At 32.3% G+C, this 27,795-nt stretch overlaps 1 protein-coding gene across 1 annotated transcript; it reads left to right on the top strand.

Moving 5' to 3' along the window:
* The first annotated feature begins 120 nt into the window (after window positions 1–120).
* On the top strand, window positions 121–27,266 carry LOC111045224 (glucose-6-phosphatase). Its single transcript, XM_039441769.1, has 10 exons — window positions 121–474; window positions 873–1,037; window positions 1,505–1,711; window positions 5,577–5,722; window positions 6,214–6,363; window positions 7,572–7,719; window positions 10,052–10,172; window positions 17,874–18,038; window positions 22,964–23,176; window positions 27,084–27,266. The coding sequence occupies exons 1-10, from the start codon at window positions 398–400 to the stop codon at window positions 27,264–27,266; spliced, it is 1,575 nt and encodes a 524-aa protein (XP_039297703.1). The 5' UTR covers window positions 121–397.
* The last annotated feature ends 529 nt before the right edge of the window (window positions 27,267–27,795 follow it).

The following is a 27,795-nucleotide window of genomic DNA, read 5'->3' as shown; positions in this document are numbered from 1 at the left end:
CTCTTCTATTGTAAACAAGGAATGAGTCACAAGCGTAGTTCCTATTTTGACCACCAGAGAGTTAGTCTCCAGCTAACTTCTATTCCTTATAGTTTGACTATACGTCACCGTATGATTTTCATTGATGCGATATTTTGCCAACTTCGTTATCGTTTCAGAGTCAGACAAGATGCAGTGCTCGGCGTCCATTTACATTATAATTTTTTAAGCCCCTATTTTCTCGATGTTATAAGCATCAAAACCCCTCTTCTAGATAGTTTTCATGAATTCCTGTTAGATTGAGTTGTGCTCTATAGTTACTTATCGTGAATTACAATTTTAATTACCTTCTAACCGGTATACAATTGCTTTCGAAGTTTAACTAACCTTCAAGTGAATAGCTACTCACATTCTCAAAATGATATCGTTTATGACTTTAATGCACCATGTCTACTTGCATCAGGCTTATTACATGCAAATCTTTCAACAAATCGAGTAAGTACAATAATTAATTAGTTCGCTAGTTTTTCCCGCTCATTTAGTAAATATTTTGATAGCGGCTTGTTTGTCCCTTTCTTTGGCGTAGCATATCCATTACTGATAACTAAGTCAATTGAGTTGAAAGTACCAACCTCTTCATCTGGTAATCTTATGTAACAGTTTCTAAAAGTCTTTCCGAAGTAATAGTATCTCATTATTTGTTCATTTGAATATAAGTTATTGAAAATCATCTCTCTTTCCTGATAGATGCTAAGTAGCCGTATGGTCGACCGGTGTTCGCCGGTAGCTATCATATTAGTGAAGAATAATACATTGTGATTTAGCTCAGACTGAATATTGACTAGAAAATATATCTTTTAAGCATTTACGATATTTTTTTTTTTAATTTCCAGTCTGCCTCACGCTCGGGAGTTTTTCATGGGCGTCACCAAACTATCTGATCCTGCATATGCCATTGCAATTATATTTCCTGTGAGCGCCTCAATAAATACAATGCTAGCTACTGATGTAGTTGTAGCTGCAGTGGTGTCTGAATGGAGTAATACTCTTCTGAAATGGTGAGATATTTCGTTTCAACATTGATTTTGTCAAGAAAATATTAACTTTTTATAAAGAAATGGGAGGTTATAGTATCTGGGCCGTGGGGCCACCTTTGACACTTAGGTTTATTGACACTTACACTGGAAGTGTGCACTTGCTGGTTGCGTTCAGCGTGAGCAGCTACAGACAAGTCACAACGTGATTCAATGGCTCTTCCAGATTTTATTTTTCGGCTCATACCCTTATTTTGAATAGAAACTCTTGAAATTATCACAACTACTCGGAGATTGATAATGGTGTAACTACGGAACTAGTTTCTCGTTCTCGCTATTTTAATAAATAAGTGTTGTGATCATTTCAATCTCTTCGATATGCTAATACAAGTTGAAGGTCATTCAATGAGGATATCTATTATAACAGTATAACCTTGAATACTACACATAAATATAATGTAATAATGTATGTTACTTTTGAAATGTGGAAGGCTACTGATGGAGCACAGACCATTTTGGTGGGTGAGAGAATATGGAGACTCCAGTAACATTAATCTGCTACAAACATCTCTGACTTGTGAAACTGGACCCGGATCACCATCAGGTCATGTGATGGGCTCAGCTGCCGTTCTCTATGTCTTTCTTCGCTTCTTTCAAAAGCTTTGTGTTGGAGGAAACAAGGAAGACCCTGGCAGTAGGTGAGTTCCAATGCATCATTCAACTATTAACTATACTTACTGATATCATAATTACGTGTGAAATATAAATTATTGACCGCAGTATCTTCTCATATTCATTTTGATGTTGATGTGTGGATAATAGATAAGTTGTGTGGATAGTAGGTTTATTTGCGGTTGTATGGTTTCTCATGGTTAAAGAAATATCCACTTTCTACTACCTACTGTTTCTACTATCTAAAAAAATATCATTATATATTCTACTCATATGCAGATTTGTAACGTCAATTCTCTAATACTACAAAATAGTCATTGCACATCTAGGGTCTGAAGTGAAACGTTTTCCCAATGAGCTGAGGGGAGCGATTTTCATCAGATGGCTTTAACTGGGACAATTTCCCTGAGAGGGAAAAAGTACTTTTGCTCCACTTAACATTTGTCCTTCACCCACATTTTAAAAAATGTATAATATTTGACTTTCCTTCATCATAACAATTCGCTTCAAAAAGCTTGCTTCAACATAACCAACCTTGCTAACTATCTTCAATGGCAGATTCTTAGCCACATTCGCTCATATATATATGCTACTCATGTCTTGGCAGCTGCCCTGGAGCTGGCAGCTCTCTGGCTTTAGACTCTGTTATGCGAGGCATTTGAGGCAGCCATCTCAAGCCAGATGCCTTTAAACAACTGTTTATATCTCGGCTGCTATCTGTCGGATTTCTTTGGAAACTATACCATTCAATTCAGTAGACCTTTTACAACACGGTGATGAAAACTATACCACTCTAATAGTCTACTAGCTCGATGGAGTTCTGTTTTTGTTGAACGCTCCCACCCAGCTGTGTTTACAAGTGTAATGGCCGAGTGGCTAGTGATAAATAACATTGTCTAATATCAAATGAAGTAAATTATAAACATCAATTTATATACTTTTGTGTGATTTATTAGATTTAGATAATGATAATGATTATAGTGATTCTTTCAAGTGATAGTTTAGACTATACTGAGGTTAATATTATTGAAAGCTTATACCCAAAAGATAGAGGTTAGGTATTTTTGTAGTTATGTGGTTATAACTTTTTCGGTTATAAATCTTTCATTATGCATATTACAGATATAACTACATATTATAAATGTAGATTACTCTAAGAAGTAGTTTAGTAATTTATTCAAGTGATAGTTTGGACAATACTTGGGTATTGAATGCTCTAGACCCAAACATTGAGTGTTATGTGATTTTTTCAGTTACCCATATGACCTATTCTTGGGTATAAGTCTTTTATTATGCAATTTTACTGGTTATAAATTTACATATTATAAATGTAGATGACCCTAAGGAGTATTTCAGGTATTCTGAAATTTGTGTAGTGTTCAGTGCAAAAAACTTATGAGTGATTGAAAATTGAAAAAAAAATTAATGGATTTCAAATTTCAAATATTGGATCATATGACATAGAATGATTTTTTTTGGTAAGTTTTATTTCCACATATAATTATTCTTTGGGATTTTCTGATAAAAATTATGCATGATACATTATCTTATGTGCTTTGAATGTATTCCTACAATCATTCAAATAAACCTTTACAAACATCCCAAATTTGGTTTGCCAGTTCAGACAAAATCGACTGCCAATAGTAGGGGCTACTTTCAGTACCTAGTCACTTTACTACCTAGGGAAAATAAGTGATTCTTCAAGCCTCGTTCCCGTTACCACAGATTTGATGCAGCAACAATCATTTGAACATGACTGGGGGTGAAATGCTGGGAACTTGTAGTAAAAGGTACGGTCTAGAATATGATGCGGTGGCAGTTGTTGGAGCCACAAGAACCAGACCGATGTGTCGCATGACATGTTCAATAGTGGAATCAGATTTCAGTACAGAGCGCGCAAACTGAGTCCTAGTCTCTTTTTTCTGAAAGTCTGAATTTCTCAAGAATCAAGATAGAACGATCCTGATATCATATTTAAGATGAGATAAACTATGGATTTGGATTCAGCACCTCCAAATTCTGTTGAACTCATGGCCGATCTCCGAAAATACCTGAAAATAAGTGAGTTGTGGTTGCTTTTATTATAGCTGCCCAGTGCTCCAGGTCACCAGAGCTATTGTATGTGGCCGCAACGATGTCATTACCCCACTTTGTTGCAGCATGAGCCGGTATGGTAGAAGAACACGAAACGTGATGGCATAGCACGCCGCCACCCGTTATTGCTACTTGCCAAAATGCAAACTGGGCTTTATTATTGTGTTCTAGAGAGTTTAAAATTCGGTTCTAGATAGTAGGTGAAGGAAAATGCTATTGAGGAATAAGAAAATATTTTTTTTTGTAATCGTGAGCTTTGATCTAGAACTAAACTAGTACGTGACTGCCATGTGTACCATTTATGTACCATTGTGAACTTTACCACCACGCAGTGTGTACCAAAAACTGACCACATGGCTGTCATATGTGTTATGCTGCATGGTACAAAAATGGTCCACGTTTCAATGCTTTTCTCTATATGAATCGATAGGCATGGCCTCATGGAGTAACAAAATGCGCTTAGCCTGTGCTATTAGGTCATGTTGCAATTATTATATGATTTTTAAATAAAAATCATAATCCATGCTGTTTTTCTTTAAAACTTGGATTTTTCATTTTAAATATGTGTTCTCATTCTTGATATTAAACACTCATTATATTTATAGGCTATTTCTTGTAAATATAATCACATATAATGTATAATTATTGGGAAGTCATTGACCAATTGCCTTGGCATGACACATGGCATTGCCTTTCTTGAGCAAAATGCAAAATGTTTTACGGTTATGTCAACATTGAATGAAGTTATGTGATTAAATAGTAATACAATTTTGTGTTTTAGTAAACTTATTGAACGTTTAGTGAACAAGACAAAGATAGTTGATCAAAATGCAACATGTGCAATCAAACAATGTGCAAAGAATGTTTTTTCAACTGCAAAAATCAAACGTTTGAATATGCATAGACGTTTCCATAAATTTTATCCACTTGATTTTTCTCTTTATTCTATTATTTTCATACATTTTTTTCATTTATCACTTTTCTATATTCTTTGTTGCACAAAAATTCCATAATTAGAATATTTGAAACTATTTTTAGCCTCATTTCTCACTTCATTTATAGTACCTAGCAGAATCAATTTTGTGGTACATATCCATAATGAATTATGACTTGACTTAGTAACAGTAATATTTATTATTCATTAGCCTATTTATCTTAATCGCTGATTTAATTATAATACATTCAATTCTGAATAAGTAACAGTTCAAATTCCAATATTTTTTTATTATACAATGTGTGGCACAATTTTGGTACACATGGCTTTGGAGTGTAGCAATCAGTCTTATCAGGCTATGTGTACCGGAACTGTCCCACACTTTTTTTTGCTAAAATTGATGAATTTTAGCAAAATTTGAATGTGGAAGAAGCTAAATACAAAGGAATGCATTAAGAAATAGAGAAAAAATGCCATGGCAAGAATAGAAGTGTCATGAAAAATTGTTTGGCAGTCAACGTGTGATTTATTATTAACTAACAATGAGCTTTAATTCAGAAAGAAACCAACAGTGACCTTCAACCAGCAAATACATTTAATTCTTATTTAGACTAAGACGGTCAGCTGTGGCTCAATAGGAAGATGATTACAGTGAACTAAGAAAACAAGAAACTAGTATTAGTATCTATATATTTAGTCAAGTATAACATTATTTTGTTTTGTTAACAATAAGCGATATTTATGTCTTGAATCACAGACAATTTGTTCTTTCAGTAAATAATTTCTATCCTCCACTAAAAAATATTTTTCTTGATGGTGGAATTTTTGTGCTAAAATAGCCTTTTTTCTATTCTACCTTGTAGAATAGAATGTTTCAGCCCAAAGCGAAGAAGCGTTGGAGTTACTCTATTGTGGATTTGTTTTGTCGTCATCCTAGTCTTGGTCTCTTTGTCGAGGATTTATATTTCGGCTCACTTCCCTCACCAATGCTTATTGGGTGCTCTTATCGGTAAGCTCCAACATCAAAAACAGTTTATTTGGTGAATTTCAAGAGGAATGATACTTTTAATATCAGTTTTAAGTTTCAAATGTTAATACTATTCCTTGTTAATCTGTTTAAGGTTTTTCAATGATGTGGGGTTGTTCACCCTTCAGACCAATTTGGCATTTTTTCATAAAAATTCATTACTTATTAAATTATCGTATCCTCGTCACGCATTTCAATACATTAAAATGTTATTCAAGATATTCGGATGCTTAATATTCAACTTCAAATGTATTGATTATTTTTGTTACTAAGAGAAAACAAAACATTTGAAAATACAGGGAACAATGGGAAAGCAAAGGAAAAGATTGCATAAAGCTTTACTTCAATAGAGATTAATTTGAGAACTCCGCATGACATCAGGTTATTGTCAATGTGTTCTATGTGGCCTAAGTTTATTTTTCTCTTATCGCAAAAAGCTGTTCGATTTAACGTGTGCTCCTTTTTATTTTTAGGTTGTCTCCTTGGCTACGTTCTTATTGAGGAAAAAGGAAGATTCTCCGTTGGTAACTGGTGGAAAAAAGCATCCAGAGGTGCTATGTTGATTACTGCTATTGTCTTCACTTCTATATCTGTGTTCGCGTTTCTGTTTCAATTGGTTATTGGTAAGTTCATTGCATTTTACATTATTATTTGGCAATCGTTTTTGGTTGAAATTTAATGTCAAATTCGCGTTTTTTTTATAAGTGTTGGTGCGCACATATGGATGTATAAACAAATGCTCAGTGCAAGTAAACTGAATTTCTAGGCTTACTTACATCAGCTAATCATCGCATGAATAAACTCTCTATTCTCATGTCATCATCTTTATACTGTACTCTGTATGTATTGCTTTCTTTTTATCAAAATTGTTTCATCAAATTTCTGTAATTGGTTTATTTTTTACGATTGATATTCACTCAAGTATGATACTTGGGTTAAGAATTTGGATGATGTCATCGAAAAAACTGCAGTTTTCATGAATTAATCCATAAAAATGGTTTATCCTTGAATTGTGTATATTCTCGAGGGATTATATCCACCCAAATTAAATACTTGTGTTATGAATTGAAAGAACTGAAGTTTACATTGAATTTTAGAACAGCGGTTTATCCAAAAATACTAATGATATTAATTCTAACAGGTGTTTCACAACCGACGCAACCCAAAGTTTAAGAAGATAATAGTAAATTACGTAGGTGAATTTTTGGTCCCCAAACTTCTATGCTGGTAAGTGTTACGGTAGTAGTAAAAAGAGAGAGCTAATCTTACATTAGAGCTGTTTTAGCTGTCGTTTTGTCACATTGTGTCAGAAATGGGGTTTGCCATGTATAAACGCGTGTTTGTTTTATAGACTTATATAGTTTGTAAATCTTACAAATCTGGACAAGATAATTATGATTAGAGTTTCCCCATGCTGAAGTTCTCAATGAGTCGACCATAATGCGATTGTCCAATAAATTTCTTGGATAAAATTTCTTCAATAAAACTCAAAACTGGTTTTGTACAAGATGATTAGAAGTTGACTCGTCTGCCAACAAAGTCAACTGTGGAAGTTATCGAACAATCTTTTGTTGCAGTCACCTAAAACGACTCGCTGAGAAGGTAATTATCACAGACTGGGGTGTCATCAACTACTACTGTCATAAAAATTCCATGCATACACATTTATGTAGTGCAATAAATTTGTCATTTTTTAACTTTGGCTTGTGTTGGTCGTGAAACCCGTTAGTTTATTATTATACGACTATCTACATTTTGATGTTATTTGTGTCATTACATTAACATGTTCTTGAAGTGATTTGTTTGAAAATTATATGGTTTGTCGTTTCAGGTGTTGATCCCCAGTGGTCTATACGCCTGGCTTTCAAATGGTGTCAAAGTCCAGAGTACATCCACGCAAGCACAACACCTCTGTTCTCTTTGGCTAGAGATGCTGGAATTATGTTTGGCTTAGCATTTGCTTCACCCATTGACAAAAGGTGAGCATTTCAAAGCACCACGATAAACCACCGCTATCACTATTATTTTAGATACAGTTTTTATAGTACTGGTCTGGGTCAGCTACACCAGGGAGGCTCTCGGGCACTGTCCTTCCTGCAATTTTGAAGCAAATTTAATAATTGAAAAGATTCAATAATCGATTTTGTTCCTTATTTTCAGCTTTCATTACTATTTTTAATAGTAAAATGTCAAGACAGATAGTATCAAACGTTCAAATTTGCCGCTGCCGCAAAGCAGCATTATAATTTGTTACGATTATTGAGCCGAGCATCGATATGGTTCAACGTGGCAACATTGTACAACGAGATTTTACAGGCTTCAGTGTGTGGACACAAATCTGTGTGTCCCAACCTGTAGCATTGAGTCATTGTAACTGTGTTGCCAATTTTTCAATCATATTTCACAAGCTAAATTTAGCTTTTTGGGCCGCCGGCCGTAGCCGGTATTTTTCGCAGACTTTTAATATTCTAACCTAAAATTATCTGTACAAAAAAACCATAGTATACGTATCCATAGTATCCATAGTATAGTGTCTCACAATGTAGGGTTCTGAGACTCAGAAAGAATTGTGTTGAATGTTATTTTCAAAGATTCGTAAGTATTATTTTTTATAATATGTTTAGGGTTATTAACATGCGTGATAACATGCTTAGGGCTATGTGAATTAATTGCTTCAAAAAGCTTCAGTGTTTCTTTCATAAATGGTGATCTGCTTTATTTTATTCAGAAATGTTATTAACGGTTTTTTGGTTTATGACATGATTCAAGTACCGTCTATCAATCTACACAATAGTGGAACCTGATTGCTTACTAGTGGCCAAAAAATGTGTAAATTTTTGTGACGGTGCTGTGGCCACTATCTCAATCCAATTGAAAATAGGTAGTTTTTCACTAGAGTTTTTAGTCAGAGCCGCCTTTGGTACTGGCATAACTTGGTATTGCTTACGAGCAATAAAAGAATCCAAATTATCTTGAAAGTATTGAAAACTTTTTACTGTATTTAAATTGTTTAGAAGTTTGTTATATTAGGGAGGAGCACGACTGAACTATTTAAATATTGTATTAGTTTCAAATATTGGCGATTCACCTTTATTATTTTCATGTTCCTCGTGAGATGTCCCGTGTTGTCGGATGGGCGCGTTAAATTGTCGGTCCCGGCTGATGTATGACAGTCGTAAGGCCCATTGATGGCTCAAATTATATATTCAGGTGGTGGGACATTCCCTCAACAAAAGCCATACTGATTTACTTTTTTCCTCGTCAGACTCTCAATGTCTTGGTATTCGTAGATATGTTATAATCTAATCAAGATTACTAAAATTTAAACTTCGTTTTACCATACATTCACAGACTCACATTTTCTATAACTAATTTTACTCATCATTTCATAAGTTAGCTATTTATTTTAATTTAGGTTAGGCATCTTACCTCAATAATTGTTATTGTCTTAGCGTTCATAAATCTCAAAATCAGATGATTCGAAGAATTTTGAACTCACTGAAATGTAAGGAATTTGTTCTAAAGCATGGAATGCTCAATAGGCTAAATAATAATCATTATAGACAATAACATTTGAAGTGTAATCTGTTGATGATTCCTCTTTATTCCTCGTGTTTTTCTTACTTTTTATGTCAGTTTTCAAAACTCAAAATGGTCAATGTATAATATTATACTAAAATAAAAGTGATTTATTATTTAATCACTTGATAATGACATCATAGCCGAACCATGTTGAGAGTAAACAATTTTACAAAAGGGTACTTAGATTTTATTTTTATTTTATCATAATAAAATTTGCCATTTAGTACCATTTGAAAAAAAAAGGATGGATAATAATCCCATCCACAATATTTTTAGCGTAATATATAAAATATAAGTTTTGGTCTGTTTCTTGATTCCTAGTGTGTAGATTAGAATGGATGAATGCATTCTATAGTCTGTGCAAACCTAAGGTAGCGTTGCTCTTAAGGAATACAGTGCTGCCAGATTTGACAGAATCCAGAGAGACTAATTTAGATTGTGTGAAAGATAGAGCGGAAAAGAAAGCGTAGGCCTTTTTGATAGAATCAGAATAAAAACAATGTTTTCACGTTTTTATATTGTTGAAAAAACATTGGCCTGATGCAAACTAAGGTTTGCATGGACTGTCGCTGATGATAGACCATCCCGTACAAGTGCTTCTGATTTTCCTTTTATATTTTTTCATATATCTAGGCTAGTACTTATGTTAATGCATTGTGGAACATTATGTTATTGTACTGTGGAACATTATAAAACATATTATTTGATGGTTGTCTGTTGATGTTTCAGGGCTCGTGTGAAGTTTTATCCTGTGGTCGGAGTAGCATTAGTAATAATGCTAGTTGTGTCCATTCAAATGCTGGGTGATTTCATCCCAACCGACAATGCCCTCTCCTTCTACGTAGGCCAGGTGATTCTGTTCACTACCCTCTCCTTCCTTCTCATCGCAGTGGTCCCTTGGATTGCACAATTGGTAAAGAAGAAGAAGGATTAAATGTTGGGCTTCCTAACTGATTTGGTGTCAACAAATAGAATATCTGTTTTAGAAGTGCATCGTCATTTCGTTTGTTGCTTATGGTCAACTTTGAAATCTATTGTGTATTATAATCATCCAAGCCAAAGCTGATGATAGTCATTTTTTTATGTATTTCTGATTGTTCCTAATCATTCAGTAGTAATATAATGTGTTCAGTTTTAAGGGTATTAACATTCAAATAACTAAATGTAATTGGATGTGCACAATTGATGTTTTACAGTAAGTAATTGAGGGTTCTTTAATGGTGCATCAGGATATAATAAGTAAATATACTACAGTAATATGTAACTCATTGTTTCAATAGTTTGAAAATCTAACTCTAGATTATTTCAAACGTAATTCTGGTCATGATTCTTGTGTATTCATTGTTCATTTTTATCGATATTGACTTTCTTCATTCATCGAACTCTATGTATTGCTACTCACATTAATATCATCTACTTATTTAGTGTTTATTGGAATTACTTGGTTTGGAAAATTCATTTGAATCTAAGTCTTTATTTTTACTATTGATGTATATTTTTGTAATAAATGTTTAATAATACTCAACTATTGACTAAGTATAAGCATAAAAATTTATATGTGCATCTGATGCCGTTCTACTTACTTAGTGTTTAGTATAATATCTATAAGCCATTTCATATTGCATTCTCCTCAATGCATTTCTGATTCACTAAAATCTCTGATTGTGGATTGTGCTGTTTCAATTGATTCGACAAAACCAATTTCTATTCTTACCTTTGCTGCATTTCAATGTTTTCCTATCTGTAAATGTCTAACATTGGTTGCAACCAACTATTGCATTTGATTTAAAGACATCGTGGCAGTGAATTTACTATTACTTCACTTGCAATTCTGTACTCAATATTCTACGCTTTGAACAATAATCAACTGATTTGCAACAATTATATAGCATTCTAATATCTAATTTTATCATATAATTCTATCAGATTAATACATAGACTCTAAAAAAGATGATCGTGAGTGGGGATAGTAGATCTCATATTTAATCATCAATTGATTTGAAAATTTGGAAAATATTTGGAACTGCCAAGTAAAATGTGTATAATTTCTGTCGTCATGATTGATTGTTTTATTGTTCTAGTCAAATTTCGTGGATGACAAGTAATATAGTAATCTCAGCCTACTTCTAATGTAATGTATACTTTCTGTTTTGAAAAACATTGTATTCGAAATTAATATTCTTTATAGTGAGAAATTTCCGTTTTCAAGACCGTTTTTACATCAAACTAATACTCTTCTAGTAGATGATGCCCTTCTATGCATAAGGTACACTTAGTTGTAACTCAAGTTCTTTCAGTTCTAGAACAATGAAACATAATGAATGCTATAGAACTTTGAAAATCTGAGCTTCCGCAATAAGAATATTCTTAACATTTTGTACCTACATGAAAATAACTAAATTATTGTTGATAGAAATAATGAAAATATCTGTTATACATTAACAATTCAACCACCACACTCCAACTTCGTTGTTCTCCATCACTTGGAAATTTATCAATTAATCTGACTTACTTGAAAAAAATAATAATGGCGTGTATGTTTGAACCTTCTCATTCCATGTAACTCATTCCTAACCTTTTGGTTTAAAACTTAGTTTGTATGAAAATTATGATGATTGAATATTATTGTTTGTAATCCAATAGATTGTTTTAGGATTGATTAATGGGATCAGTATTTTTGTAATTATTATTTGTGAATTGTGTGTGTTTTTGGTTACTCTAATTATTTGCGTTTACCTTGATATTTTATATTTTGGTCTGAAGATCAAGTAATTTCTGAGTAATGTATTTACCTTTTTGATCTGTTGGTTAACATTTTGGTTCTGTATCAAATTATATCTAATACAGGAACAGGACTTACATGTATGAATCATTTAGAGATTAGATATTAACATTCCCGTTGGTAATTTGTTGAAATATGAGCTCTCCGCCAGTACATTTTTTATTTATGACCAAAGATTTTTTTCTTTTATTTATCGCTAAAAAAGAGTTACCTACAAATTATTATTTTTATAGTGGAATTTCCTTTTTCACATTTTTTTTCAAGGAGAAAAACCTAAAGGAGAGTTTTGTGCCCCAGGGAAATTTAAATGCTCTTTTTTGACAATTTTTCCTGCCTTTTCTCTTCCGGTAATTCCCCACTTTTTCTTTGTCAAGTATATTAATTTGATTTATCCTATCAAATTATTATTTATTTATGCTTTATGTTTAGTGTGTACATTCTTTATAATCAATTTAACAGTTACATTGCTGCTTCTGGTATAATGAGTCATTTTAGACCTAGTGCAACAAGTAAATCAATCATTCTAATCAACATCTAGTTTTGCAATGAACTATTACAATTATTTTTGCTATTACAGTTTTTCGACGTTTACCAACCGTTCTTATGATTAATTGATTAGCTTTAGCTCTTTTGGGTTTATTGTTTTTTTCAATATTGTTGATATTTGATAGTAAATGTCTACAAAGAAGTTGGTAAAAATTAATGAGGATGCTACTTGAGTAAAACATCACAGCATTAATTTTATGAATATTTTCTGTGTAGTCTGTTTCTCTGCCATTACGTATAATTCATTACTAAATGCAATTCATTCAATTAAATTTATAAATAATCATTCAAGATGCTGTAATAAATTAATGAGATACTATCTCAATAGTGGAGAATTATGCAATGGTATTTGTGGTGCATCCAGTTATGTCGCAATTTTTTGAACTTTTAAGAAATCGGAGATATTTTTTGGGGGGAATTTGTAGAGTAGTTCAGTTGTTATTAGAAATTTGAACATATTAGGTACTGAATTTTATTTCCTGATTCATCAATTTGGATGAATGTTAAATTTGGTGCTTTTTCATAAACTGATATTAATTTTCTGATTCTGTAAGGTGCTTAAGCTTTTATACACATTCTTTTTCTCTTTATTCTTATTGAAAGCTTATGACAATTTATTCTGATTTTTGCGATTTGTTACTTAGGTGCAGACCACTATAAATGCTTGGGACTGAGTTGATTCACTGAGGTTACCTAATAACTCTATAAACACATGCCAAATGTAATTTACTCATTAAACTGATGAATGTCTGAACAATGAGTCACTGAGTTTGTGCTTTCTAACACATGTCTATTGTGTTGATAAGTGTCATATGTATCATTATAAAAGTACAATTTTATAAAGTGAAGCTGAATATTATTTTTTCTTGATTGTATTTCTTGTGATTCAAATATAAATTGCATTTTTTGTACCATACATATTTCATGTTCTATTTTCCATATTCCTTTAGATGTTTGAATAAAGCTTCATAATTTTGTGGCTAGCGACATTAATGTGATTAGCGCTGTAAGAACTGATGCCCCGCGACTCGCTCGGACACTTGGCGACCCACTGGGGGCCGAAACTGGCCCCTTGCCCCCTTCTACTTCTACCAGAGATGTACCGTATCATAAGTTTTAGTGTTCAATTGCTTAATGATTTGCTTGCATCTTTAAATACTGTTGTAAATGTGGTTTTGTGATTAACACTTTATTCATTAAAAGTTTACATTGAACAAGATAAAAAAATAAAAATACAACATCATCTTTTAACGTATCTCATAAAACTCAAACTAGTTATTTACTTGTAAACAGTAACCTTGACAACCGTGCTCACATGATATCCACGTAGGGCTAGCCGACATCAATACCTTGGATAAACACTCATTTACACCTACATAGAATGAAAACTAAGGGCTTCAATACAAATACATCAATACCTTGGATAAACACTCATTTACACCTACATAGAATGAAAACTAAGGGCTTCAATACAAGAGTAGTGTTCATACCTTATTATTCTGTCATTATTTTTCATTCATATTTCTTAATCAATTTTGAGGGTTTTCTGTTTTCTCTCCATTGATAAAACTAGAATTACAAGTTCCAGTTCCCCTAAATAAGAGGACTATGGATACTGTAGAATCTATATAGTGAGGTCCACGTTATAATGGCAGTGTAGGAAGATAGGAGATAAGGGTTGCCAGATATCAGCCTTGCCACCCAAACAGCTGATACTGGTATATCTGATGAATTTAACTGTTCATTATGGTTGAAAATAGTTAATCATATTTTATTTGTCAAGAAAATATATTTTTCAAAGATGTAATAATAAATTTCAAATGTTTGAGATGAAAAATTTCTTTGAAATTAGTTGAATTTCTACATTGTTGATAAACGATGTGGCAGCATCGCAATGCGTGATAGCAACACCATTGCAAATCACACACTGCCATTATAACGTGGACCTCACTATAGTATCGATAATCCTTATACAGAGTTGGTGAAAAGTATGGAAACAGCTGAATATTTATCTAAAAAGGAAAATTTGACAATAGGTATGATTGGGGATCCTATTCAAATAAAAAAAAACTAGGTAACTAGCCCACATTGGGACACTTCAAGTTGTGGAAAATTAGTGAGTGTTAGGCTGGCAACAACTGCGTTGTTTTATCAGCTGTTCATAGCTTTATTTACACAGTAAATAAAGTTAGTTATTAAGAAAAAATTGAAAACACATTTTTGTAACCTCGAAGATTTTTTTTTGTGAGGAGAGGAATTTTAATTTCACTCTAAAAATCCACCATTCAAGGAAAGTCTCACTGCTAATATGCCTTCTGTATTATTTTATGGACATTTTGACATAGAACATTATTGTACTCTTATTTTTAATCCAGTTATTCTGTCTAAAACAAAGCCATGACCATCTGCCCACCTTGGGACACTTTAATCATATGATATGCTCCTATTATAATGATGAGCATCGCTTCTGAATCTTATTTTACTTCAAGTAGGCTACATAACAATGAAATAAATTATACATAAATATGATATTATGATTATATCCTGTAATGTAGCTTCAGAGCCATTGATTCAAATACACTTTGAGATTTTCAAATAATATATTTATACTATTAATATTTATAATTAAATGTAAATTAAAATGTTTTTTATAAATAAACAAAAATAATTAATTGCTTATATATTTCCAATTCAATGTTCCAACCTGGGCAAGGAGTGTCCCATCTTGGGCCGATCTCAAGCCCAGGTTGGGGCACTCCCAAAAAAATTGTTTTTGCAATAAAAGTTAGACTTTGCAGTTGCCAATCGTCGCACGAAAATTTTGGTGGGAAGGTGGTCCTATGATGCATGATTTCGATACAGAATTTCAAGAAAAAATGAATGACGAAATCCGCACATCGATGTCTCATACCGTTTCACATTAATTCAGAGATACCATTAAATCATACAAAAATGAAATATATGAGTAGGTAGGTCTAAATTGAAAATCTGACAGATCAAAATGTTCTGTTCAAAGTGGGTAGATGTTACTGTGAATGTTAACTAACACTTGAAATAGTAAAATTTGATTGTTTGGACTTTTTTAAAATTTTCTATGTATGTAAACATTTATTATTTTATTTATTTTTGTTCGATTTATTAGTAATTTTAAATTTGAATAACTTCAAAACGATTTGTGATATCGATGTGCGGTTTTCGCCATTCATTTTCTCTTGAAATGATTAAGTCATGTATCATATGACAACCTACCCATTTAAAAAAATTAATTTGGGTTCAAGATGGTGGACCAAAATTTTGATGCGTCAAAAAAGTATTATTTTTTATTCAAATAGGATCCCCAATCAGACCTATCGTCAAATTTCCCTAGTAAAAGAAATGTTCAGCTGTTTCCATACTTTTCACCAGCGCTGTATAATCATCCCGCAATAGGGGACCTCTCTATTGATGATTATGAGCTATATTTAGAGGGCAACTTCAAAGAATAAAGACGAAATAGGCCTAAGCTGGAGGATTCTCACACGACAATGAACAGTGAAAATATACTTCACTATACCGGACACTTCCACTGTGGGAATCCGCCTTTATTCAACTTTCAGAAAAGCAAACGTAGCAGAATAAACAAGACTGCCTTTGATAAGACAGTTACAATTTTCGCTGATAGATAGCACGAATGTGGACTTTTCCGATGGGGTGGAAATCAATGATCTGTTGAGGGGGGTTGATATTTCCCTAGATAGGACATAGGTACTCTGATCATGTTTCGGTAATGTACACAATTCTCACTGGTTTCAAAGCGGATAATTTTAAAATGATGATAATCTTCGATTATTAGTTTCCATTTTTTTACTATATTTTCACAATCAATGATGTTTTTTATATATGCTACCATAATTATGAATTTTAGCGGATCCTGTTATCCAACAGGTGTCCAATGCCTATCAACAAAATACTTCAATCATTGTAGGCCTAGAGTACCTACTTCTTTATTCCAGTAGGGCGAATAAAAATTGTAAAATATACATTTGAGGCTTCTGAAAGATAAAAGACAACAACGAATATTATTGTGCAATCAAAGTAATGTATACAGCTATAAGATACGATCGATCTCAGCTAATTATGCCTTTCTCAAGTGCCCAAGTAAGATTTATTCATGTTTGTCAATGTTATATATATATGGATTTTATTAAAGTAGGATATATCTTTATTAAATCAATCAAACATTAAGATTATTATTTATTTAATCAAGTATTTTTCTTACTTCAATCTCGCGTGAACTTATAGCCTGATTCATTACCTATACATTTTTTCTACTGATACATTTGTGCTGTCTCTGATTAGATCTAAAGGTGCGTCCACACATGCTGAACCGAACCTCGAACCGCGCAGCGAACCTTGCATTCCGCCGAACATCGCGCCGTTCAGCGAACCGCACGGCGAATTCACCAAATCATATGATAGAAATTCAAAAAAGGAAATCCGCTCTATTATTGCTTTCTATTGATTCCACTTAACCTCAATAATATTGTTTTGATAATTGAAGGTGTTGATATTTACATATAGGTATAGAAATTATTATCTTCCATTTTTATTCAAAATTATTTGAGCCCCAAAAGAATGATTGACTCACTGTTGTCAATCGAACATTTTAATATTGAAATGAGGGTATTTTTGCAAGCTGAACAAAAAAATAAGGTCCTCCCCCTAGAAGGGAAACTATTCAACCTATCCTATCTTTTAGTAAAATAAAAATCGTTTCTGCATTGAATAACATGTTTCTTGCCAACAAGAATCGAACTCTTTGTGAATTTAGATATGACCTACACTGTAGATTTATATAATTTTATTGATTATACATTTATGGAAATTAAAGTATTTATCTCAGTCAGCTTATGGTTAGTTGGTGGAATTGATTGTCAATCAAAAAAAAAAAAAAAAATAAAATTATTATAATTTTATCAGTACAGAATATTAGTTGAATGAATTATCGTTTTACAATTCTTGGTTCTTGGTCAACAATATTTTAATATTGGTATTTATACATTCATTATTCTTTCAGAAGTTATTTTATTTTAATTAGAAATTATTTATCATCTCCTATCATTTTATCATTCATGACAATGAATTGTTCGAAACATGAATTTAATCAATTAAAAAAGGACCCATACATCTATATTCATGTGTTCGCATGTATTCCACTTGTGATGGATGGACAAAATTGTACAGCTAACTGCACGGCGAATTGTAATCGAGGGCTCTAATTGGCTGAAAAATTCAGCGTTGGGCGCGGCACGGCGAACAGTTAAAACAGAGGCGAGCGGCACAAGCTCGCTGAAAGGGGCGATGTTCGGCAGAATGCACAGTTTGCTGCGTGGTTCGAGGTTCGGTTCGGTATGTGTGGACGCACCTTTAGATGCAGCTTGCAGTTATGACAGAAATAATAGGAATTATTATTTTCAACAGGAAAAGATCTCATGAGTTACAGTGTTAGTTATTCAAACCATATTTTTAATCACCTGAGTAGCTAGTTTGTCAAATCTAGCTAAAGATGTATTGCTTTAATTCCCGAATCACATTCAGATTTGCCATTTTGCATTATTGAATATTGTAGGTTTTGTATAGCTCTATAGTCACCTTCCACCTTCAAGTATCTATTTACCACACCTTTAAGAATACAATTACAATACTGATCCAATTTTTGTAAACACAGTCATTTTCAAAAATGTCTATCAGTTGATCAAAATATTTTCATTTTGCATGATTTTTTTTTTTATAAAAATAGATTTTTTGCTTAAATGAGTTGGTGATAGTAAGCTTATTCTATAACAACCAGTTTTAATATCGATTTTTGAGATCGGAAAATGGGCTAACTTAGTCTATGAACAGCCACAGTGTACAAAAACTTGTGATTCACTGATAAAAGCTAGGGGTGAGTTGCAAGCCCAAAATTAACATTTATCTAGCCTGAGAGGCATTAGTTATTAGCTGGGTGAATTATATGTTTATACAATAGTTTTATTTATGAATTTTGAAAGAAAAATTGAATTTACTGCCTTTTGTTGAGGACAGATATAGACACAGCTTTAAATCAAAGAAAAATAATTAACTACAGATGTAAATAAATAAGAAATTGCATTAGTTCAAATGCTAATTAATGAATAATTATTATTAAACAAAAAATTTAATTAAATGCTGTAAATCTCTCTTTTGAATAGTAACGTTCATCGAATTTTCATCTAGCTGTTAACCCTGTTGTCAATATATTTGCAGTAGCAGAAGTCTTTGGGGTGATCTGCAGCATTTAATTAGAATTTTTGTTTGTTAATGTAATATTTAGTGGGTCTCAAACACTGGGAAGTGATAAAAAAAAACACATACGTGAAAATAAGCGGTACCGACCTATAGCGGTCACCCTTCCACGAGGAGAACAAATTCGTCACTTGACTTCTCTGAGTTTTCAGATACGGCGCTAAGCATCATTCCACTCTCAGTGACGCCAATTCCATACTCAGAAACTCTACTAATTTGTCTTCTATTTCACAATTTTATGAGCTTGCTATTATGAGCTTGACTATGGTAGGAGGTACCGTAGCAATACAAAATAGCTACCAAATAATACTAATCTGCAGTTGAAATATTCCGTATAAATTTATTTATTACACTACATAATATAATAGTGTTATATAGACTGACGCCCAAATGCACTAATGAAACAAATATTACAAGAAAATATTATTAATCGTGAAATAAGGCTGGAATATGGTTAAAATATTATTATTTTAGAATTGTTATTCTAGAATCATCTGAATAAAGCAAAATTGACAGTTTACTTACATTGCGCACGCGTTTCGAACCAATTCTTGTTCATCATCACCTTAAATCAGCCTCTGTATCATGGGGTGATGATGTGATGATGATCTGGTGACATAATATATATGCTGAAGTCGATTTTTGAGAAGCTATCAATAGTTTCGTTGAGGTAAGGTGTTTTCATACGGGAGCGTAGTGACATTGCAGTGTTTAATCAATAAAAATACCTACCTATTCCTATTTGTTTCAATGTTGATATGTTGTGAAGTATTAAAAAAATACGGTAACTATTCTAGTCAAGTAATGAGTAGGCTCACTTATTTCGTAGTTGAACAGAAAACAATTATTGGCCTAGTGCAGACTTATTTAGAAACTACAAATCACTACTAAACACTTAACTCATTGAATATCACCCATTCAATGTGAATGAATTATAGAATAGTGTTATAATAATAAATGTGAATTAGAAACTCTTTAATTAATTTATATGGAAATTGAAAGCCCAGAAACACCATTCTTCATCATCTTATTGCAGCCTCTCTTGCAAAACGTGCAGTAGACTTTCATTAAGTTTTATTATTATTTCAAATTCAAATGAGCAACCAAGATTCTGATTATGATCATATTTTATATATATATATATATATATATATATATATATATATATATATATATATATATATATATGAATATGAAATTCTCAAAAATATATATATTTTTAATATTATACAGAAAATTATGCATATAATGTTTCATGTTTTATTAGCCTAATCAGGGATTTTCTTACTTGACAAATTTCTAGAGCTTCCGAATTGTGTATCATTATTATGTGCATAAGGGTTTTAGGTATATAAGTGCATATTTTCCTGCACTTTTTTATTTTCATGAATGAATGACAAGTAAATAAAAATTCACCAGTTTTTATTATTTCTATTGCACTTGGTTACTTTGGCCAAATGTCTCTAACAATAATGTCAAAGCCATGAATTATTTGTTTGATTCATAAAATCACTTCACTTGATATTCATAATATCAACTTGTTTATTCTTGCATTTAAACTTGAAAATGGCTAAAGTAGGCCAAGACTAGTTGTTTGACATGTTTTAAATAAAATGGTACTACATGTTTCTATATTGTTTTAAATATTTTTTCATTCACTTTGTAGCCTACTATTGCATTGCTGTATTGTTAATAATCACATCATCCACTTCGAATGTACTCCTAGCCAAGCGCAGTATATTATTTTTCTCATATGTGAGAAATTTCATCATTTTTTACACTGCAGTATTGAAGTATCATTATTAGGCTTGTTGAGACGCGACATGACGTGACGTGATTCTGCTATAGATGAGTTAATATCATATGATAATATCTTAATGTTCACATTGAGACGAGGCTAGAACATGTGAACATTATTATGATCGTATATGACGCGACGCGACGTTACTTGACCTGACGTGAGTCTGCTAGATGAGTTAATATCATACGATGATCATATTGTAATGTTTACATTGAGACGTGGCTAGAACGTGTGCCTATAATATGATCATATATGACGCGACGTGAGTCTGCTAGATGAGTTAATACAGATGAGTTTACATATACAGATGTGTTTTGAGATACTAGATGAGTTTACATTGAGACGAAGCTAGAACGTGTGAACATTATATGATCATATGATATCAACTCACCTTGCAGACTCATGTCACTTCACGTCACAATTTGCGTCAAGCCTTAACGATTTTTACTATTATGAGAAGTAATTGCAATTATAAGGAGTAATTGCTACACATTGTTGAAATTTTATGTACAGTACCTTATTATTTGATTGAATTCATAATTTAATTATCATTTTCAAATTTCTTCAGATTATTAGAACAATTAATATAGTTTAATTCACTTTATTTTTAACCTTATGTTCGGTATGTGAATATTTGAACTCTTCCCTGAAGCACAAGCTTGCTTTTATGGGAGACCTCACAACTTCAGGTATAATTATTTTTATTTCTCTATTACATATTTCTCTTTCTTGGTAAGGGCTAATCGAATTAATGTAAAAATTAAAAAACAAAGTAGGGTATCTTTTTTTAACATTATTTTATTACCTACTCGCAACATGTTTCGAATAATGTCATTTTCAAGTGAGTGAGTGAGATTAATAATTTCTTATTTTAACGCTAGTTATTTCACTGACACATCTTAAAATGATATTATAAGTCGAAAAATGTTGTGAGAAATAAAATAATGTTAAAAAGGGTACTTTTTTAATTTTTGTAATTATTTTAGTTTTATATTTATTAGATTTACTGCTACCTACAGTTGTGTTTTATACAGTGGAAAAAATTTACTGTCGCAAAATCATAACAGTCAAAGTTACTAATCAAAATAAAACATCATTATATTTTATGTTATAAAAATGATCTACTATCAGTCACCTATATATTTTTGATGAGTCACATAATTTTTTGATAGTCATAACAAGCAGTTAGTTGAATAGCTCATGCTCTCAAAACCTCCAAGTGATTTTGCTAATATTTCAATGCTGTATATGTCATTACTACTTCTAACTTCTATACATACACCTAGTTATGATAGAATGAATATTAAAAAATTGAAATAAATATATTATTCTGCTCAATTTTGAACATACATATTTTGTATGTAATTCCAACGTAGGTTTTCAATTCAAAATATACCTTGAATACCTTATACACTTTTAACAAATTGTATACCTTTTATATATACTGTAGGCCTAACTTAAATATCATCGGTATACTAATATCACAAGCTCACGATCAGACAGTGTTGATAGTCTTGAGACAATGTGAGCTTCAAGTTCTTTTGTAGGTGGTTACTGTTGATAATTTTATTTTCGTTAATATAATGTAATATTGTATGTATGAATTTGTACAATGAACAAATACATTAGAATTTCGAAAAAAAACCTCATATACCTTTTTAATTTAGAGTTTGCTGGATTTTCTACTAAGAGTCTACATTTTGAATGATGAATTCAACACAAAGTAATTTACTTTTTTGTTATTTAGCAGTCGAATATGACTTCCAGGCGTTCTATTTAATAACAAGAAAAGTGATTTAATGGTAAGAAGTTCGTGATGGATAACAAAATTGAAAAATTCCAAAATAATTATTGTTTCAATAAATAACTCGATCGTTATTTGTTGCCGATTCCAATATGAATTTTGTTTTTCTGATTATGTTCTGTACAATAGCAATATATTTGGATATTATATTATTTAACCATCAAAATGGGATGATGATAAGAGGTGTGAGGCTACCGCCGGTGGTGTTGGAGAGGAGATTTCAGCGAAGGAGGTGCTTTGGAGAGGAGGTATTAGCGCGGAGAATTTGATTGGCTGCGGGCAGTAGGGAAAGCAAGGAGAAGTAGGGAAAGATAGGAGAGGTATGGTGAGGAAAAATTGGTGAAAATTAGGGGTGAGATGGAGGGGGAGTCGGAGAGGTTGGCGTACCTTATCTCTACGCAGGACCTAGAATCGCAGCTAGTGGGCGATTTTACTGATATGAGTTGCCTGATCGAGGAGTTGCGCAAATATAGTCAGTTGTTTTGTGCCCGACATCCGACATCAGATCTCGCTCATCCTTTCATATATAAAGCGAGACGAGAGAATTTCTCTCACTACGGAGAGTTTGGCGGCGAGCGTTGGCGAGGCGAGTCCGCACACAGGGAGGCGCATCAAGTAAGTATTGCTAACTTTCAGTCAAGTGCTTTAAAATACAGTATTTTTTCATTCACTCGGTTTTTTTTGACCATATTAAAACATCTGGAAAGTCGAAAGGGAATCAACAGGTTTTCTTTGATTCGCAGTAGCCTTATCAATCCCATTCACTTCGCACAAGTTTCAAACCTTTGTGAATAGAATATTAATAAAAAATATGAAAGTATTATATATGAATTGTATCATAATTTGAATTTCAACAGTTTTAAAAGTAGCTTATTAGATTTAACTATGGTTCAAGAGAGAATCAAGAGGTATTCTTTCATTCGAATTAGCCTTATCAATCCCATTCACTTCCTACAATTTTCAGACCTTTGTGAATAGAATATTAATAAATAATATGAAAGTATTAAATATGAACTTTATTATAATTTGAATTTCAACAGTTTTAAAAGTAGCTTATGCGATTGAATTACGGTTTACATATCAAGTGTTTTGATTTCCATCAAACCAGAAAGCAAACTTTTTATTCCCATCAAGTGATTTAAGAATGATGAATAACCGCATAATGCTTTGTGTATTTTTACAATAATCCATTATGTTTAATTTCTTGAAAATATTTCGTATATATGATATACGAGGACGATATTATTTCAAGAGATTGAAAATATTTTAGTTTCTAGATCTTCACGTCCCACAATGATGTTTTATGCCTTTTTGAAACAAAATGATCAAATAACATGTTGTAGATCAGTGCCGGTATGATTCCGAGTCCGAACTCACTGGACTTTAAATGTGCAGAAAAATGAGTTAATGATTAGAAACCCTGGAAAACAAACGTCTGAAGTTCAAAGTTCATAAATAACGCAATTTGAAAATTTCACTTTTGTACAATGTGACTATAACGAAAACACAAAACTATACCTTACTGTACTGTTTAATTGATAAAAAATTTTTTGAAGAGTGTTTTTCCGGCAGATAAAAAATTCAATAAATATTAATCAGATCAACTCATCTTAAATAGAACTTCAATTGAAGAATTTTCAGTCCATTTATAATTTATTGCTCGATACGATTTCTACTTAGTATTGATAGGATTTTAGGTGTATTCTTATTTTATATTCTGTATATAACAAATAGGTTCTACTCTTTGTTTCTAGAAGTTATCTACTTATCTACATATTTATTCATTGTTCTGAATACGTTAATTTTTTCATTTGTTTCCATTATAATGTGGTGTTGTTATGCAATGGGTCTTGCAAGACCTGGGAATACATTGTCATTGGTGATAAAGAATCAAATATAAAAATACAACATGCTTTCAAAAATTTATTGCATGTGAATGATATAGCTATAGTGCATGTAGTGTGTACTTGTTTTCAATATGCATTATGTGATTTGTATTGGGTATTTTTCATAAGTTTGCCGTCGATAAGTTGATAATTATGAATATTTAATTAAATGCAACTGAAAAAAACCACTAAACAAATATAAGTTTCAACTGAGTAGGAAATAAATTATGGAGTAGAGATAATGCTATAGTCAGTGGGCTCTTTAGGACTTACAATGAACCCTTCATTAATCAATGTTTGATGATGATGGTTTGTTGATCCATTCCGAACTGCTATGTATTAGCACACTATTTTAATGTTTTATACAATGACATGCCGTAAATTACTTTTTCAAATAAACAATTTTGTTCACTTACTGGACGTTTGGCGCCCGAAACTACTCCAGTCAGACTCTGAATTGTGTACAATTTGCATTACCGTATTGGCTGTGAATGAATTGAATTTGAACAATAATAATATGCCTTTTGAACATTAAGAGTACCTACTAACATACGGTAACTTCGCTAAGAAAAAATAATCTAATTGAAATAAACACAGTAGGTACTAACTCCTTCTTCTTTCAAAATAAAATATTTTACTGATTCACATGAATAACAACAGTATCAAACAATAAAAAGTACTTCCTAACTTTCTGAAATAACTTCTAAGTATATAATTTTACTACTCTTAGTAAAATTCTTATTTTTTCTAATTCTAATTCTGGCCGGTTACAGTGCTTCATTTCAAAGTTAAATATTGTGGAAGATTGCAAATTAACATTTTTTTTATATGTATAATGCCTTGTTTGGCGTGAAATTCAGTATTAAATCTAAAACTTCTTGGAAGTCACAGCTGAGAGATTGGTATATTGAATATTCAAAACTTTAGAATCGGTACCATATAGCATTACAATTTAATTACAATTTTATTCCTAATAGCATTACAATTTATATGTTATCTACTGTTACCTGCTGGTACTGAATTTGCTTACTTGTTATTCCAGTTAAGGTATCTATAGAAATTGATAGGAAATAAGACAGGAACGGTACTTCTCTCTTCTCTCTTGTCTAATAATTATTCTTCACAATTGTTTTGTATTACCATAGAGAAAAAATAGCGTACGTAGATATCCCATATAGTATAAGAAGTTTATGTCGCAACTTTTACTGTTAATTCAAGCCGATTATTGTCGATTCTTACTGTTTTGTTGGGGTGAGATAATGTATGAACGGCACAATATGAGAGATTACCAGCGTCACACAGCTTCACGGGAAACAACTATGTGGACTATTGGCTTGAGATATCAGTAAAAGTTGCGACATAAATGCCCCCATACCATGGGATATCTACTTATGCTATATGCTATTATTTCTCGATGGTACTATTAAACTTTATGCCTTCCAATTATTTCTGATTGGAAGGTAAAATTTTGAGGTTTTCTTGTGTTCTCATATTTAAAAAATATATAATACCAATATTATTATTTATTCATCGATGAAGTATGTAGGCCTAACTGAAAATGCTAAACTTTACTGCTGCCAACATCAAAAGTTGAGTTATTGGTAATTTTATTAGGAATATGGTACGGATTATAAAGTTTTGGATATTCAATATACTAATTTCTTAGCTGTGACTATTTGTGTGTAAAGTTTCACACAAACTGTACTGAATTCCACTCCAAACAAGGCATTACATTCCACCATATTTAGCTGTGAAATGAAGCATTGTAACCGGTAAGAATAAGAAAAAATACGAATTTTTTGTAAGAGTAGAATAATATACTTAGAAGCTATTCCAAAAAGTTTAGAATTATTTTTTATTGTTTAAAACATTAGGCATTATTGTACAAATTCAATGTAATCGCAGCCAACAATACAAATTGAACACAAGGCAGAGTCTAGTTGATGATAATTTATACAAGAATCATTAACATAGAATAAGAACTAAAACACATTATAGGCTAGCAAGTATATAGTCATGATTTTCTTAAATAGTTTTCTACACAGTCAGTACCTATATACGGTATACAATTATATTGTATTTTTGTCTGGAACTCTAGCAATATTGAAATGAAATTTCACTTGAAATCATATCCTCAATACAGCACAATACAATATTTTACTGTACGGTACAATTAGTTACCTACCGTACCTAACATTGTAGGATATCCTATATTTCAAAATAAGACTCTCCCAACTCACTTTATAAACTTCTGTTTTTTCGTTTTACAACTTTCTTTTTCGCACAACATAATACGTTGAACCCATTTCAATGACTGAATGTTTATTTTTGGTGAGTTTGTTACTTTATTAATAGGTAACACTTTAAAACACATGTTAAGATCATGTGTGGGATGCTAACTTTCAAGAAGAAATATTTCCTACAATTCGGCCATTCTGATGAATTGGCTTGCCCTCAAGCCACACATTCACCTTCTCTAGATTAAACAAACAATTTGAATTCTTCTGATTTCAAATGAAACTTGAACAATTAGATATAGCAGCATTTGATCCTTAACCTTGAGGGCTTAATCGCGTCCCCACCAACGATTTCTCAAACCTCTAAATCAAAGAATACTCCGCTCAGCGATGCTTCAGAACAGACACACTTCCACCCTGCCAGATAGCAATGCTTCTGCAGTTTCGGACAGCCGTGCTTCTTCCCTGCCAGACCTCCAGACAAGCCACGCTTCCTCCCTGCCAGACAGCCATGCTACTACAGTACCAGACAGCTTTGCTTCCTCTCAGCCACATGCTGAGGAATCCCATTCGATCTGGTGACATCCTCACTTGCTCTTGATTTTCTCACTTATGCATACCCGAATGCATGTGAATGCATGTCGTAACCTGCACACCCTAGGCCGTTACCTGTGCACACACCCTATGTGTGACTTCCTTGAGGCACCAAACAATGTTGCTTCCGACGGTCTGCTGCTTCCAACTATTCATCTCTGATTCTCTAGGTCGAGAGATAGAAATACCCTTCTTATCTTGGCATTGTCATTGAATCACTTTTAATTTTAGAACCACTTCAGAATCAGTTAGTCAATTCTCACTTTTTCCATTATTACATCGAGTCATGCTATCCCAGTTTGTCTATTTGATTAAAATCATTCTTCATTAATCGGACAAAGGAATTCAAATATTCATAAAATTTCTAAATCACTAAAACCAGGTTACAAGAACATTGACTCCAATCGCCTGTATCTCTTGTAAGCCACTGTTACAGATTCTTGGTAAATTTCTTGGTAGATTCTTGGACGTATTGTGGGAAATATCTTCACTTCACTTTTTCACAATACACTTCCCG

Source organism: Nilaparvata lugens, chromosome X (assembly GCF_014356525.2).
Source record: "Nilaparvata lugens isolate BPH chromosome X, ASM1435652v1, whole genome shotgun sequence".
NCBI lineage: Eukaryota > Metazoa > Arthropoda > Insecta > Hemiptera > Delphacidae > Nilaparvata > Nilaparvata lugens.
Note: the sequence above shows the minus strand (reverse complement) of the source record. Positions and strands in the feature narration are given on the sequence as shown.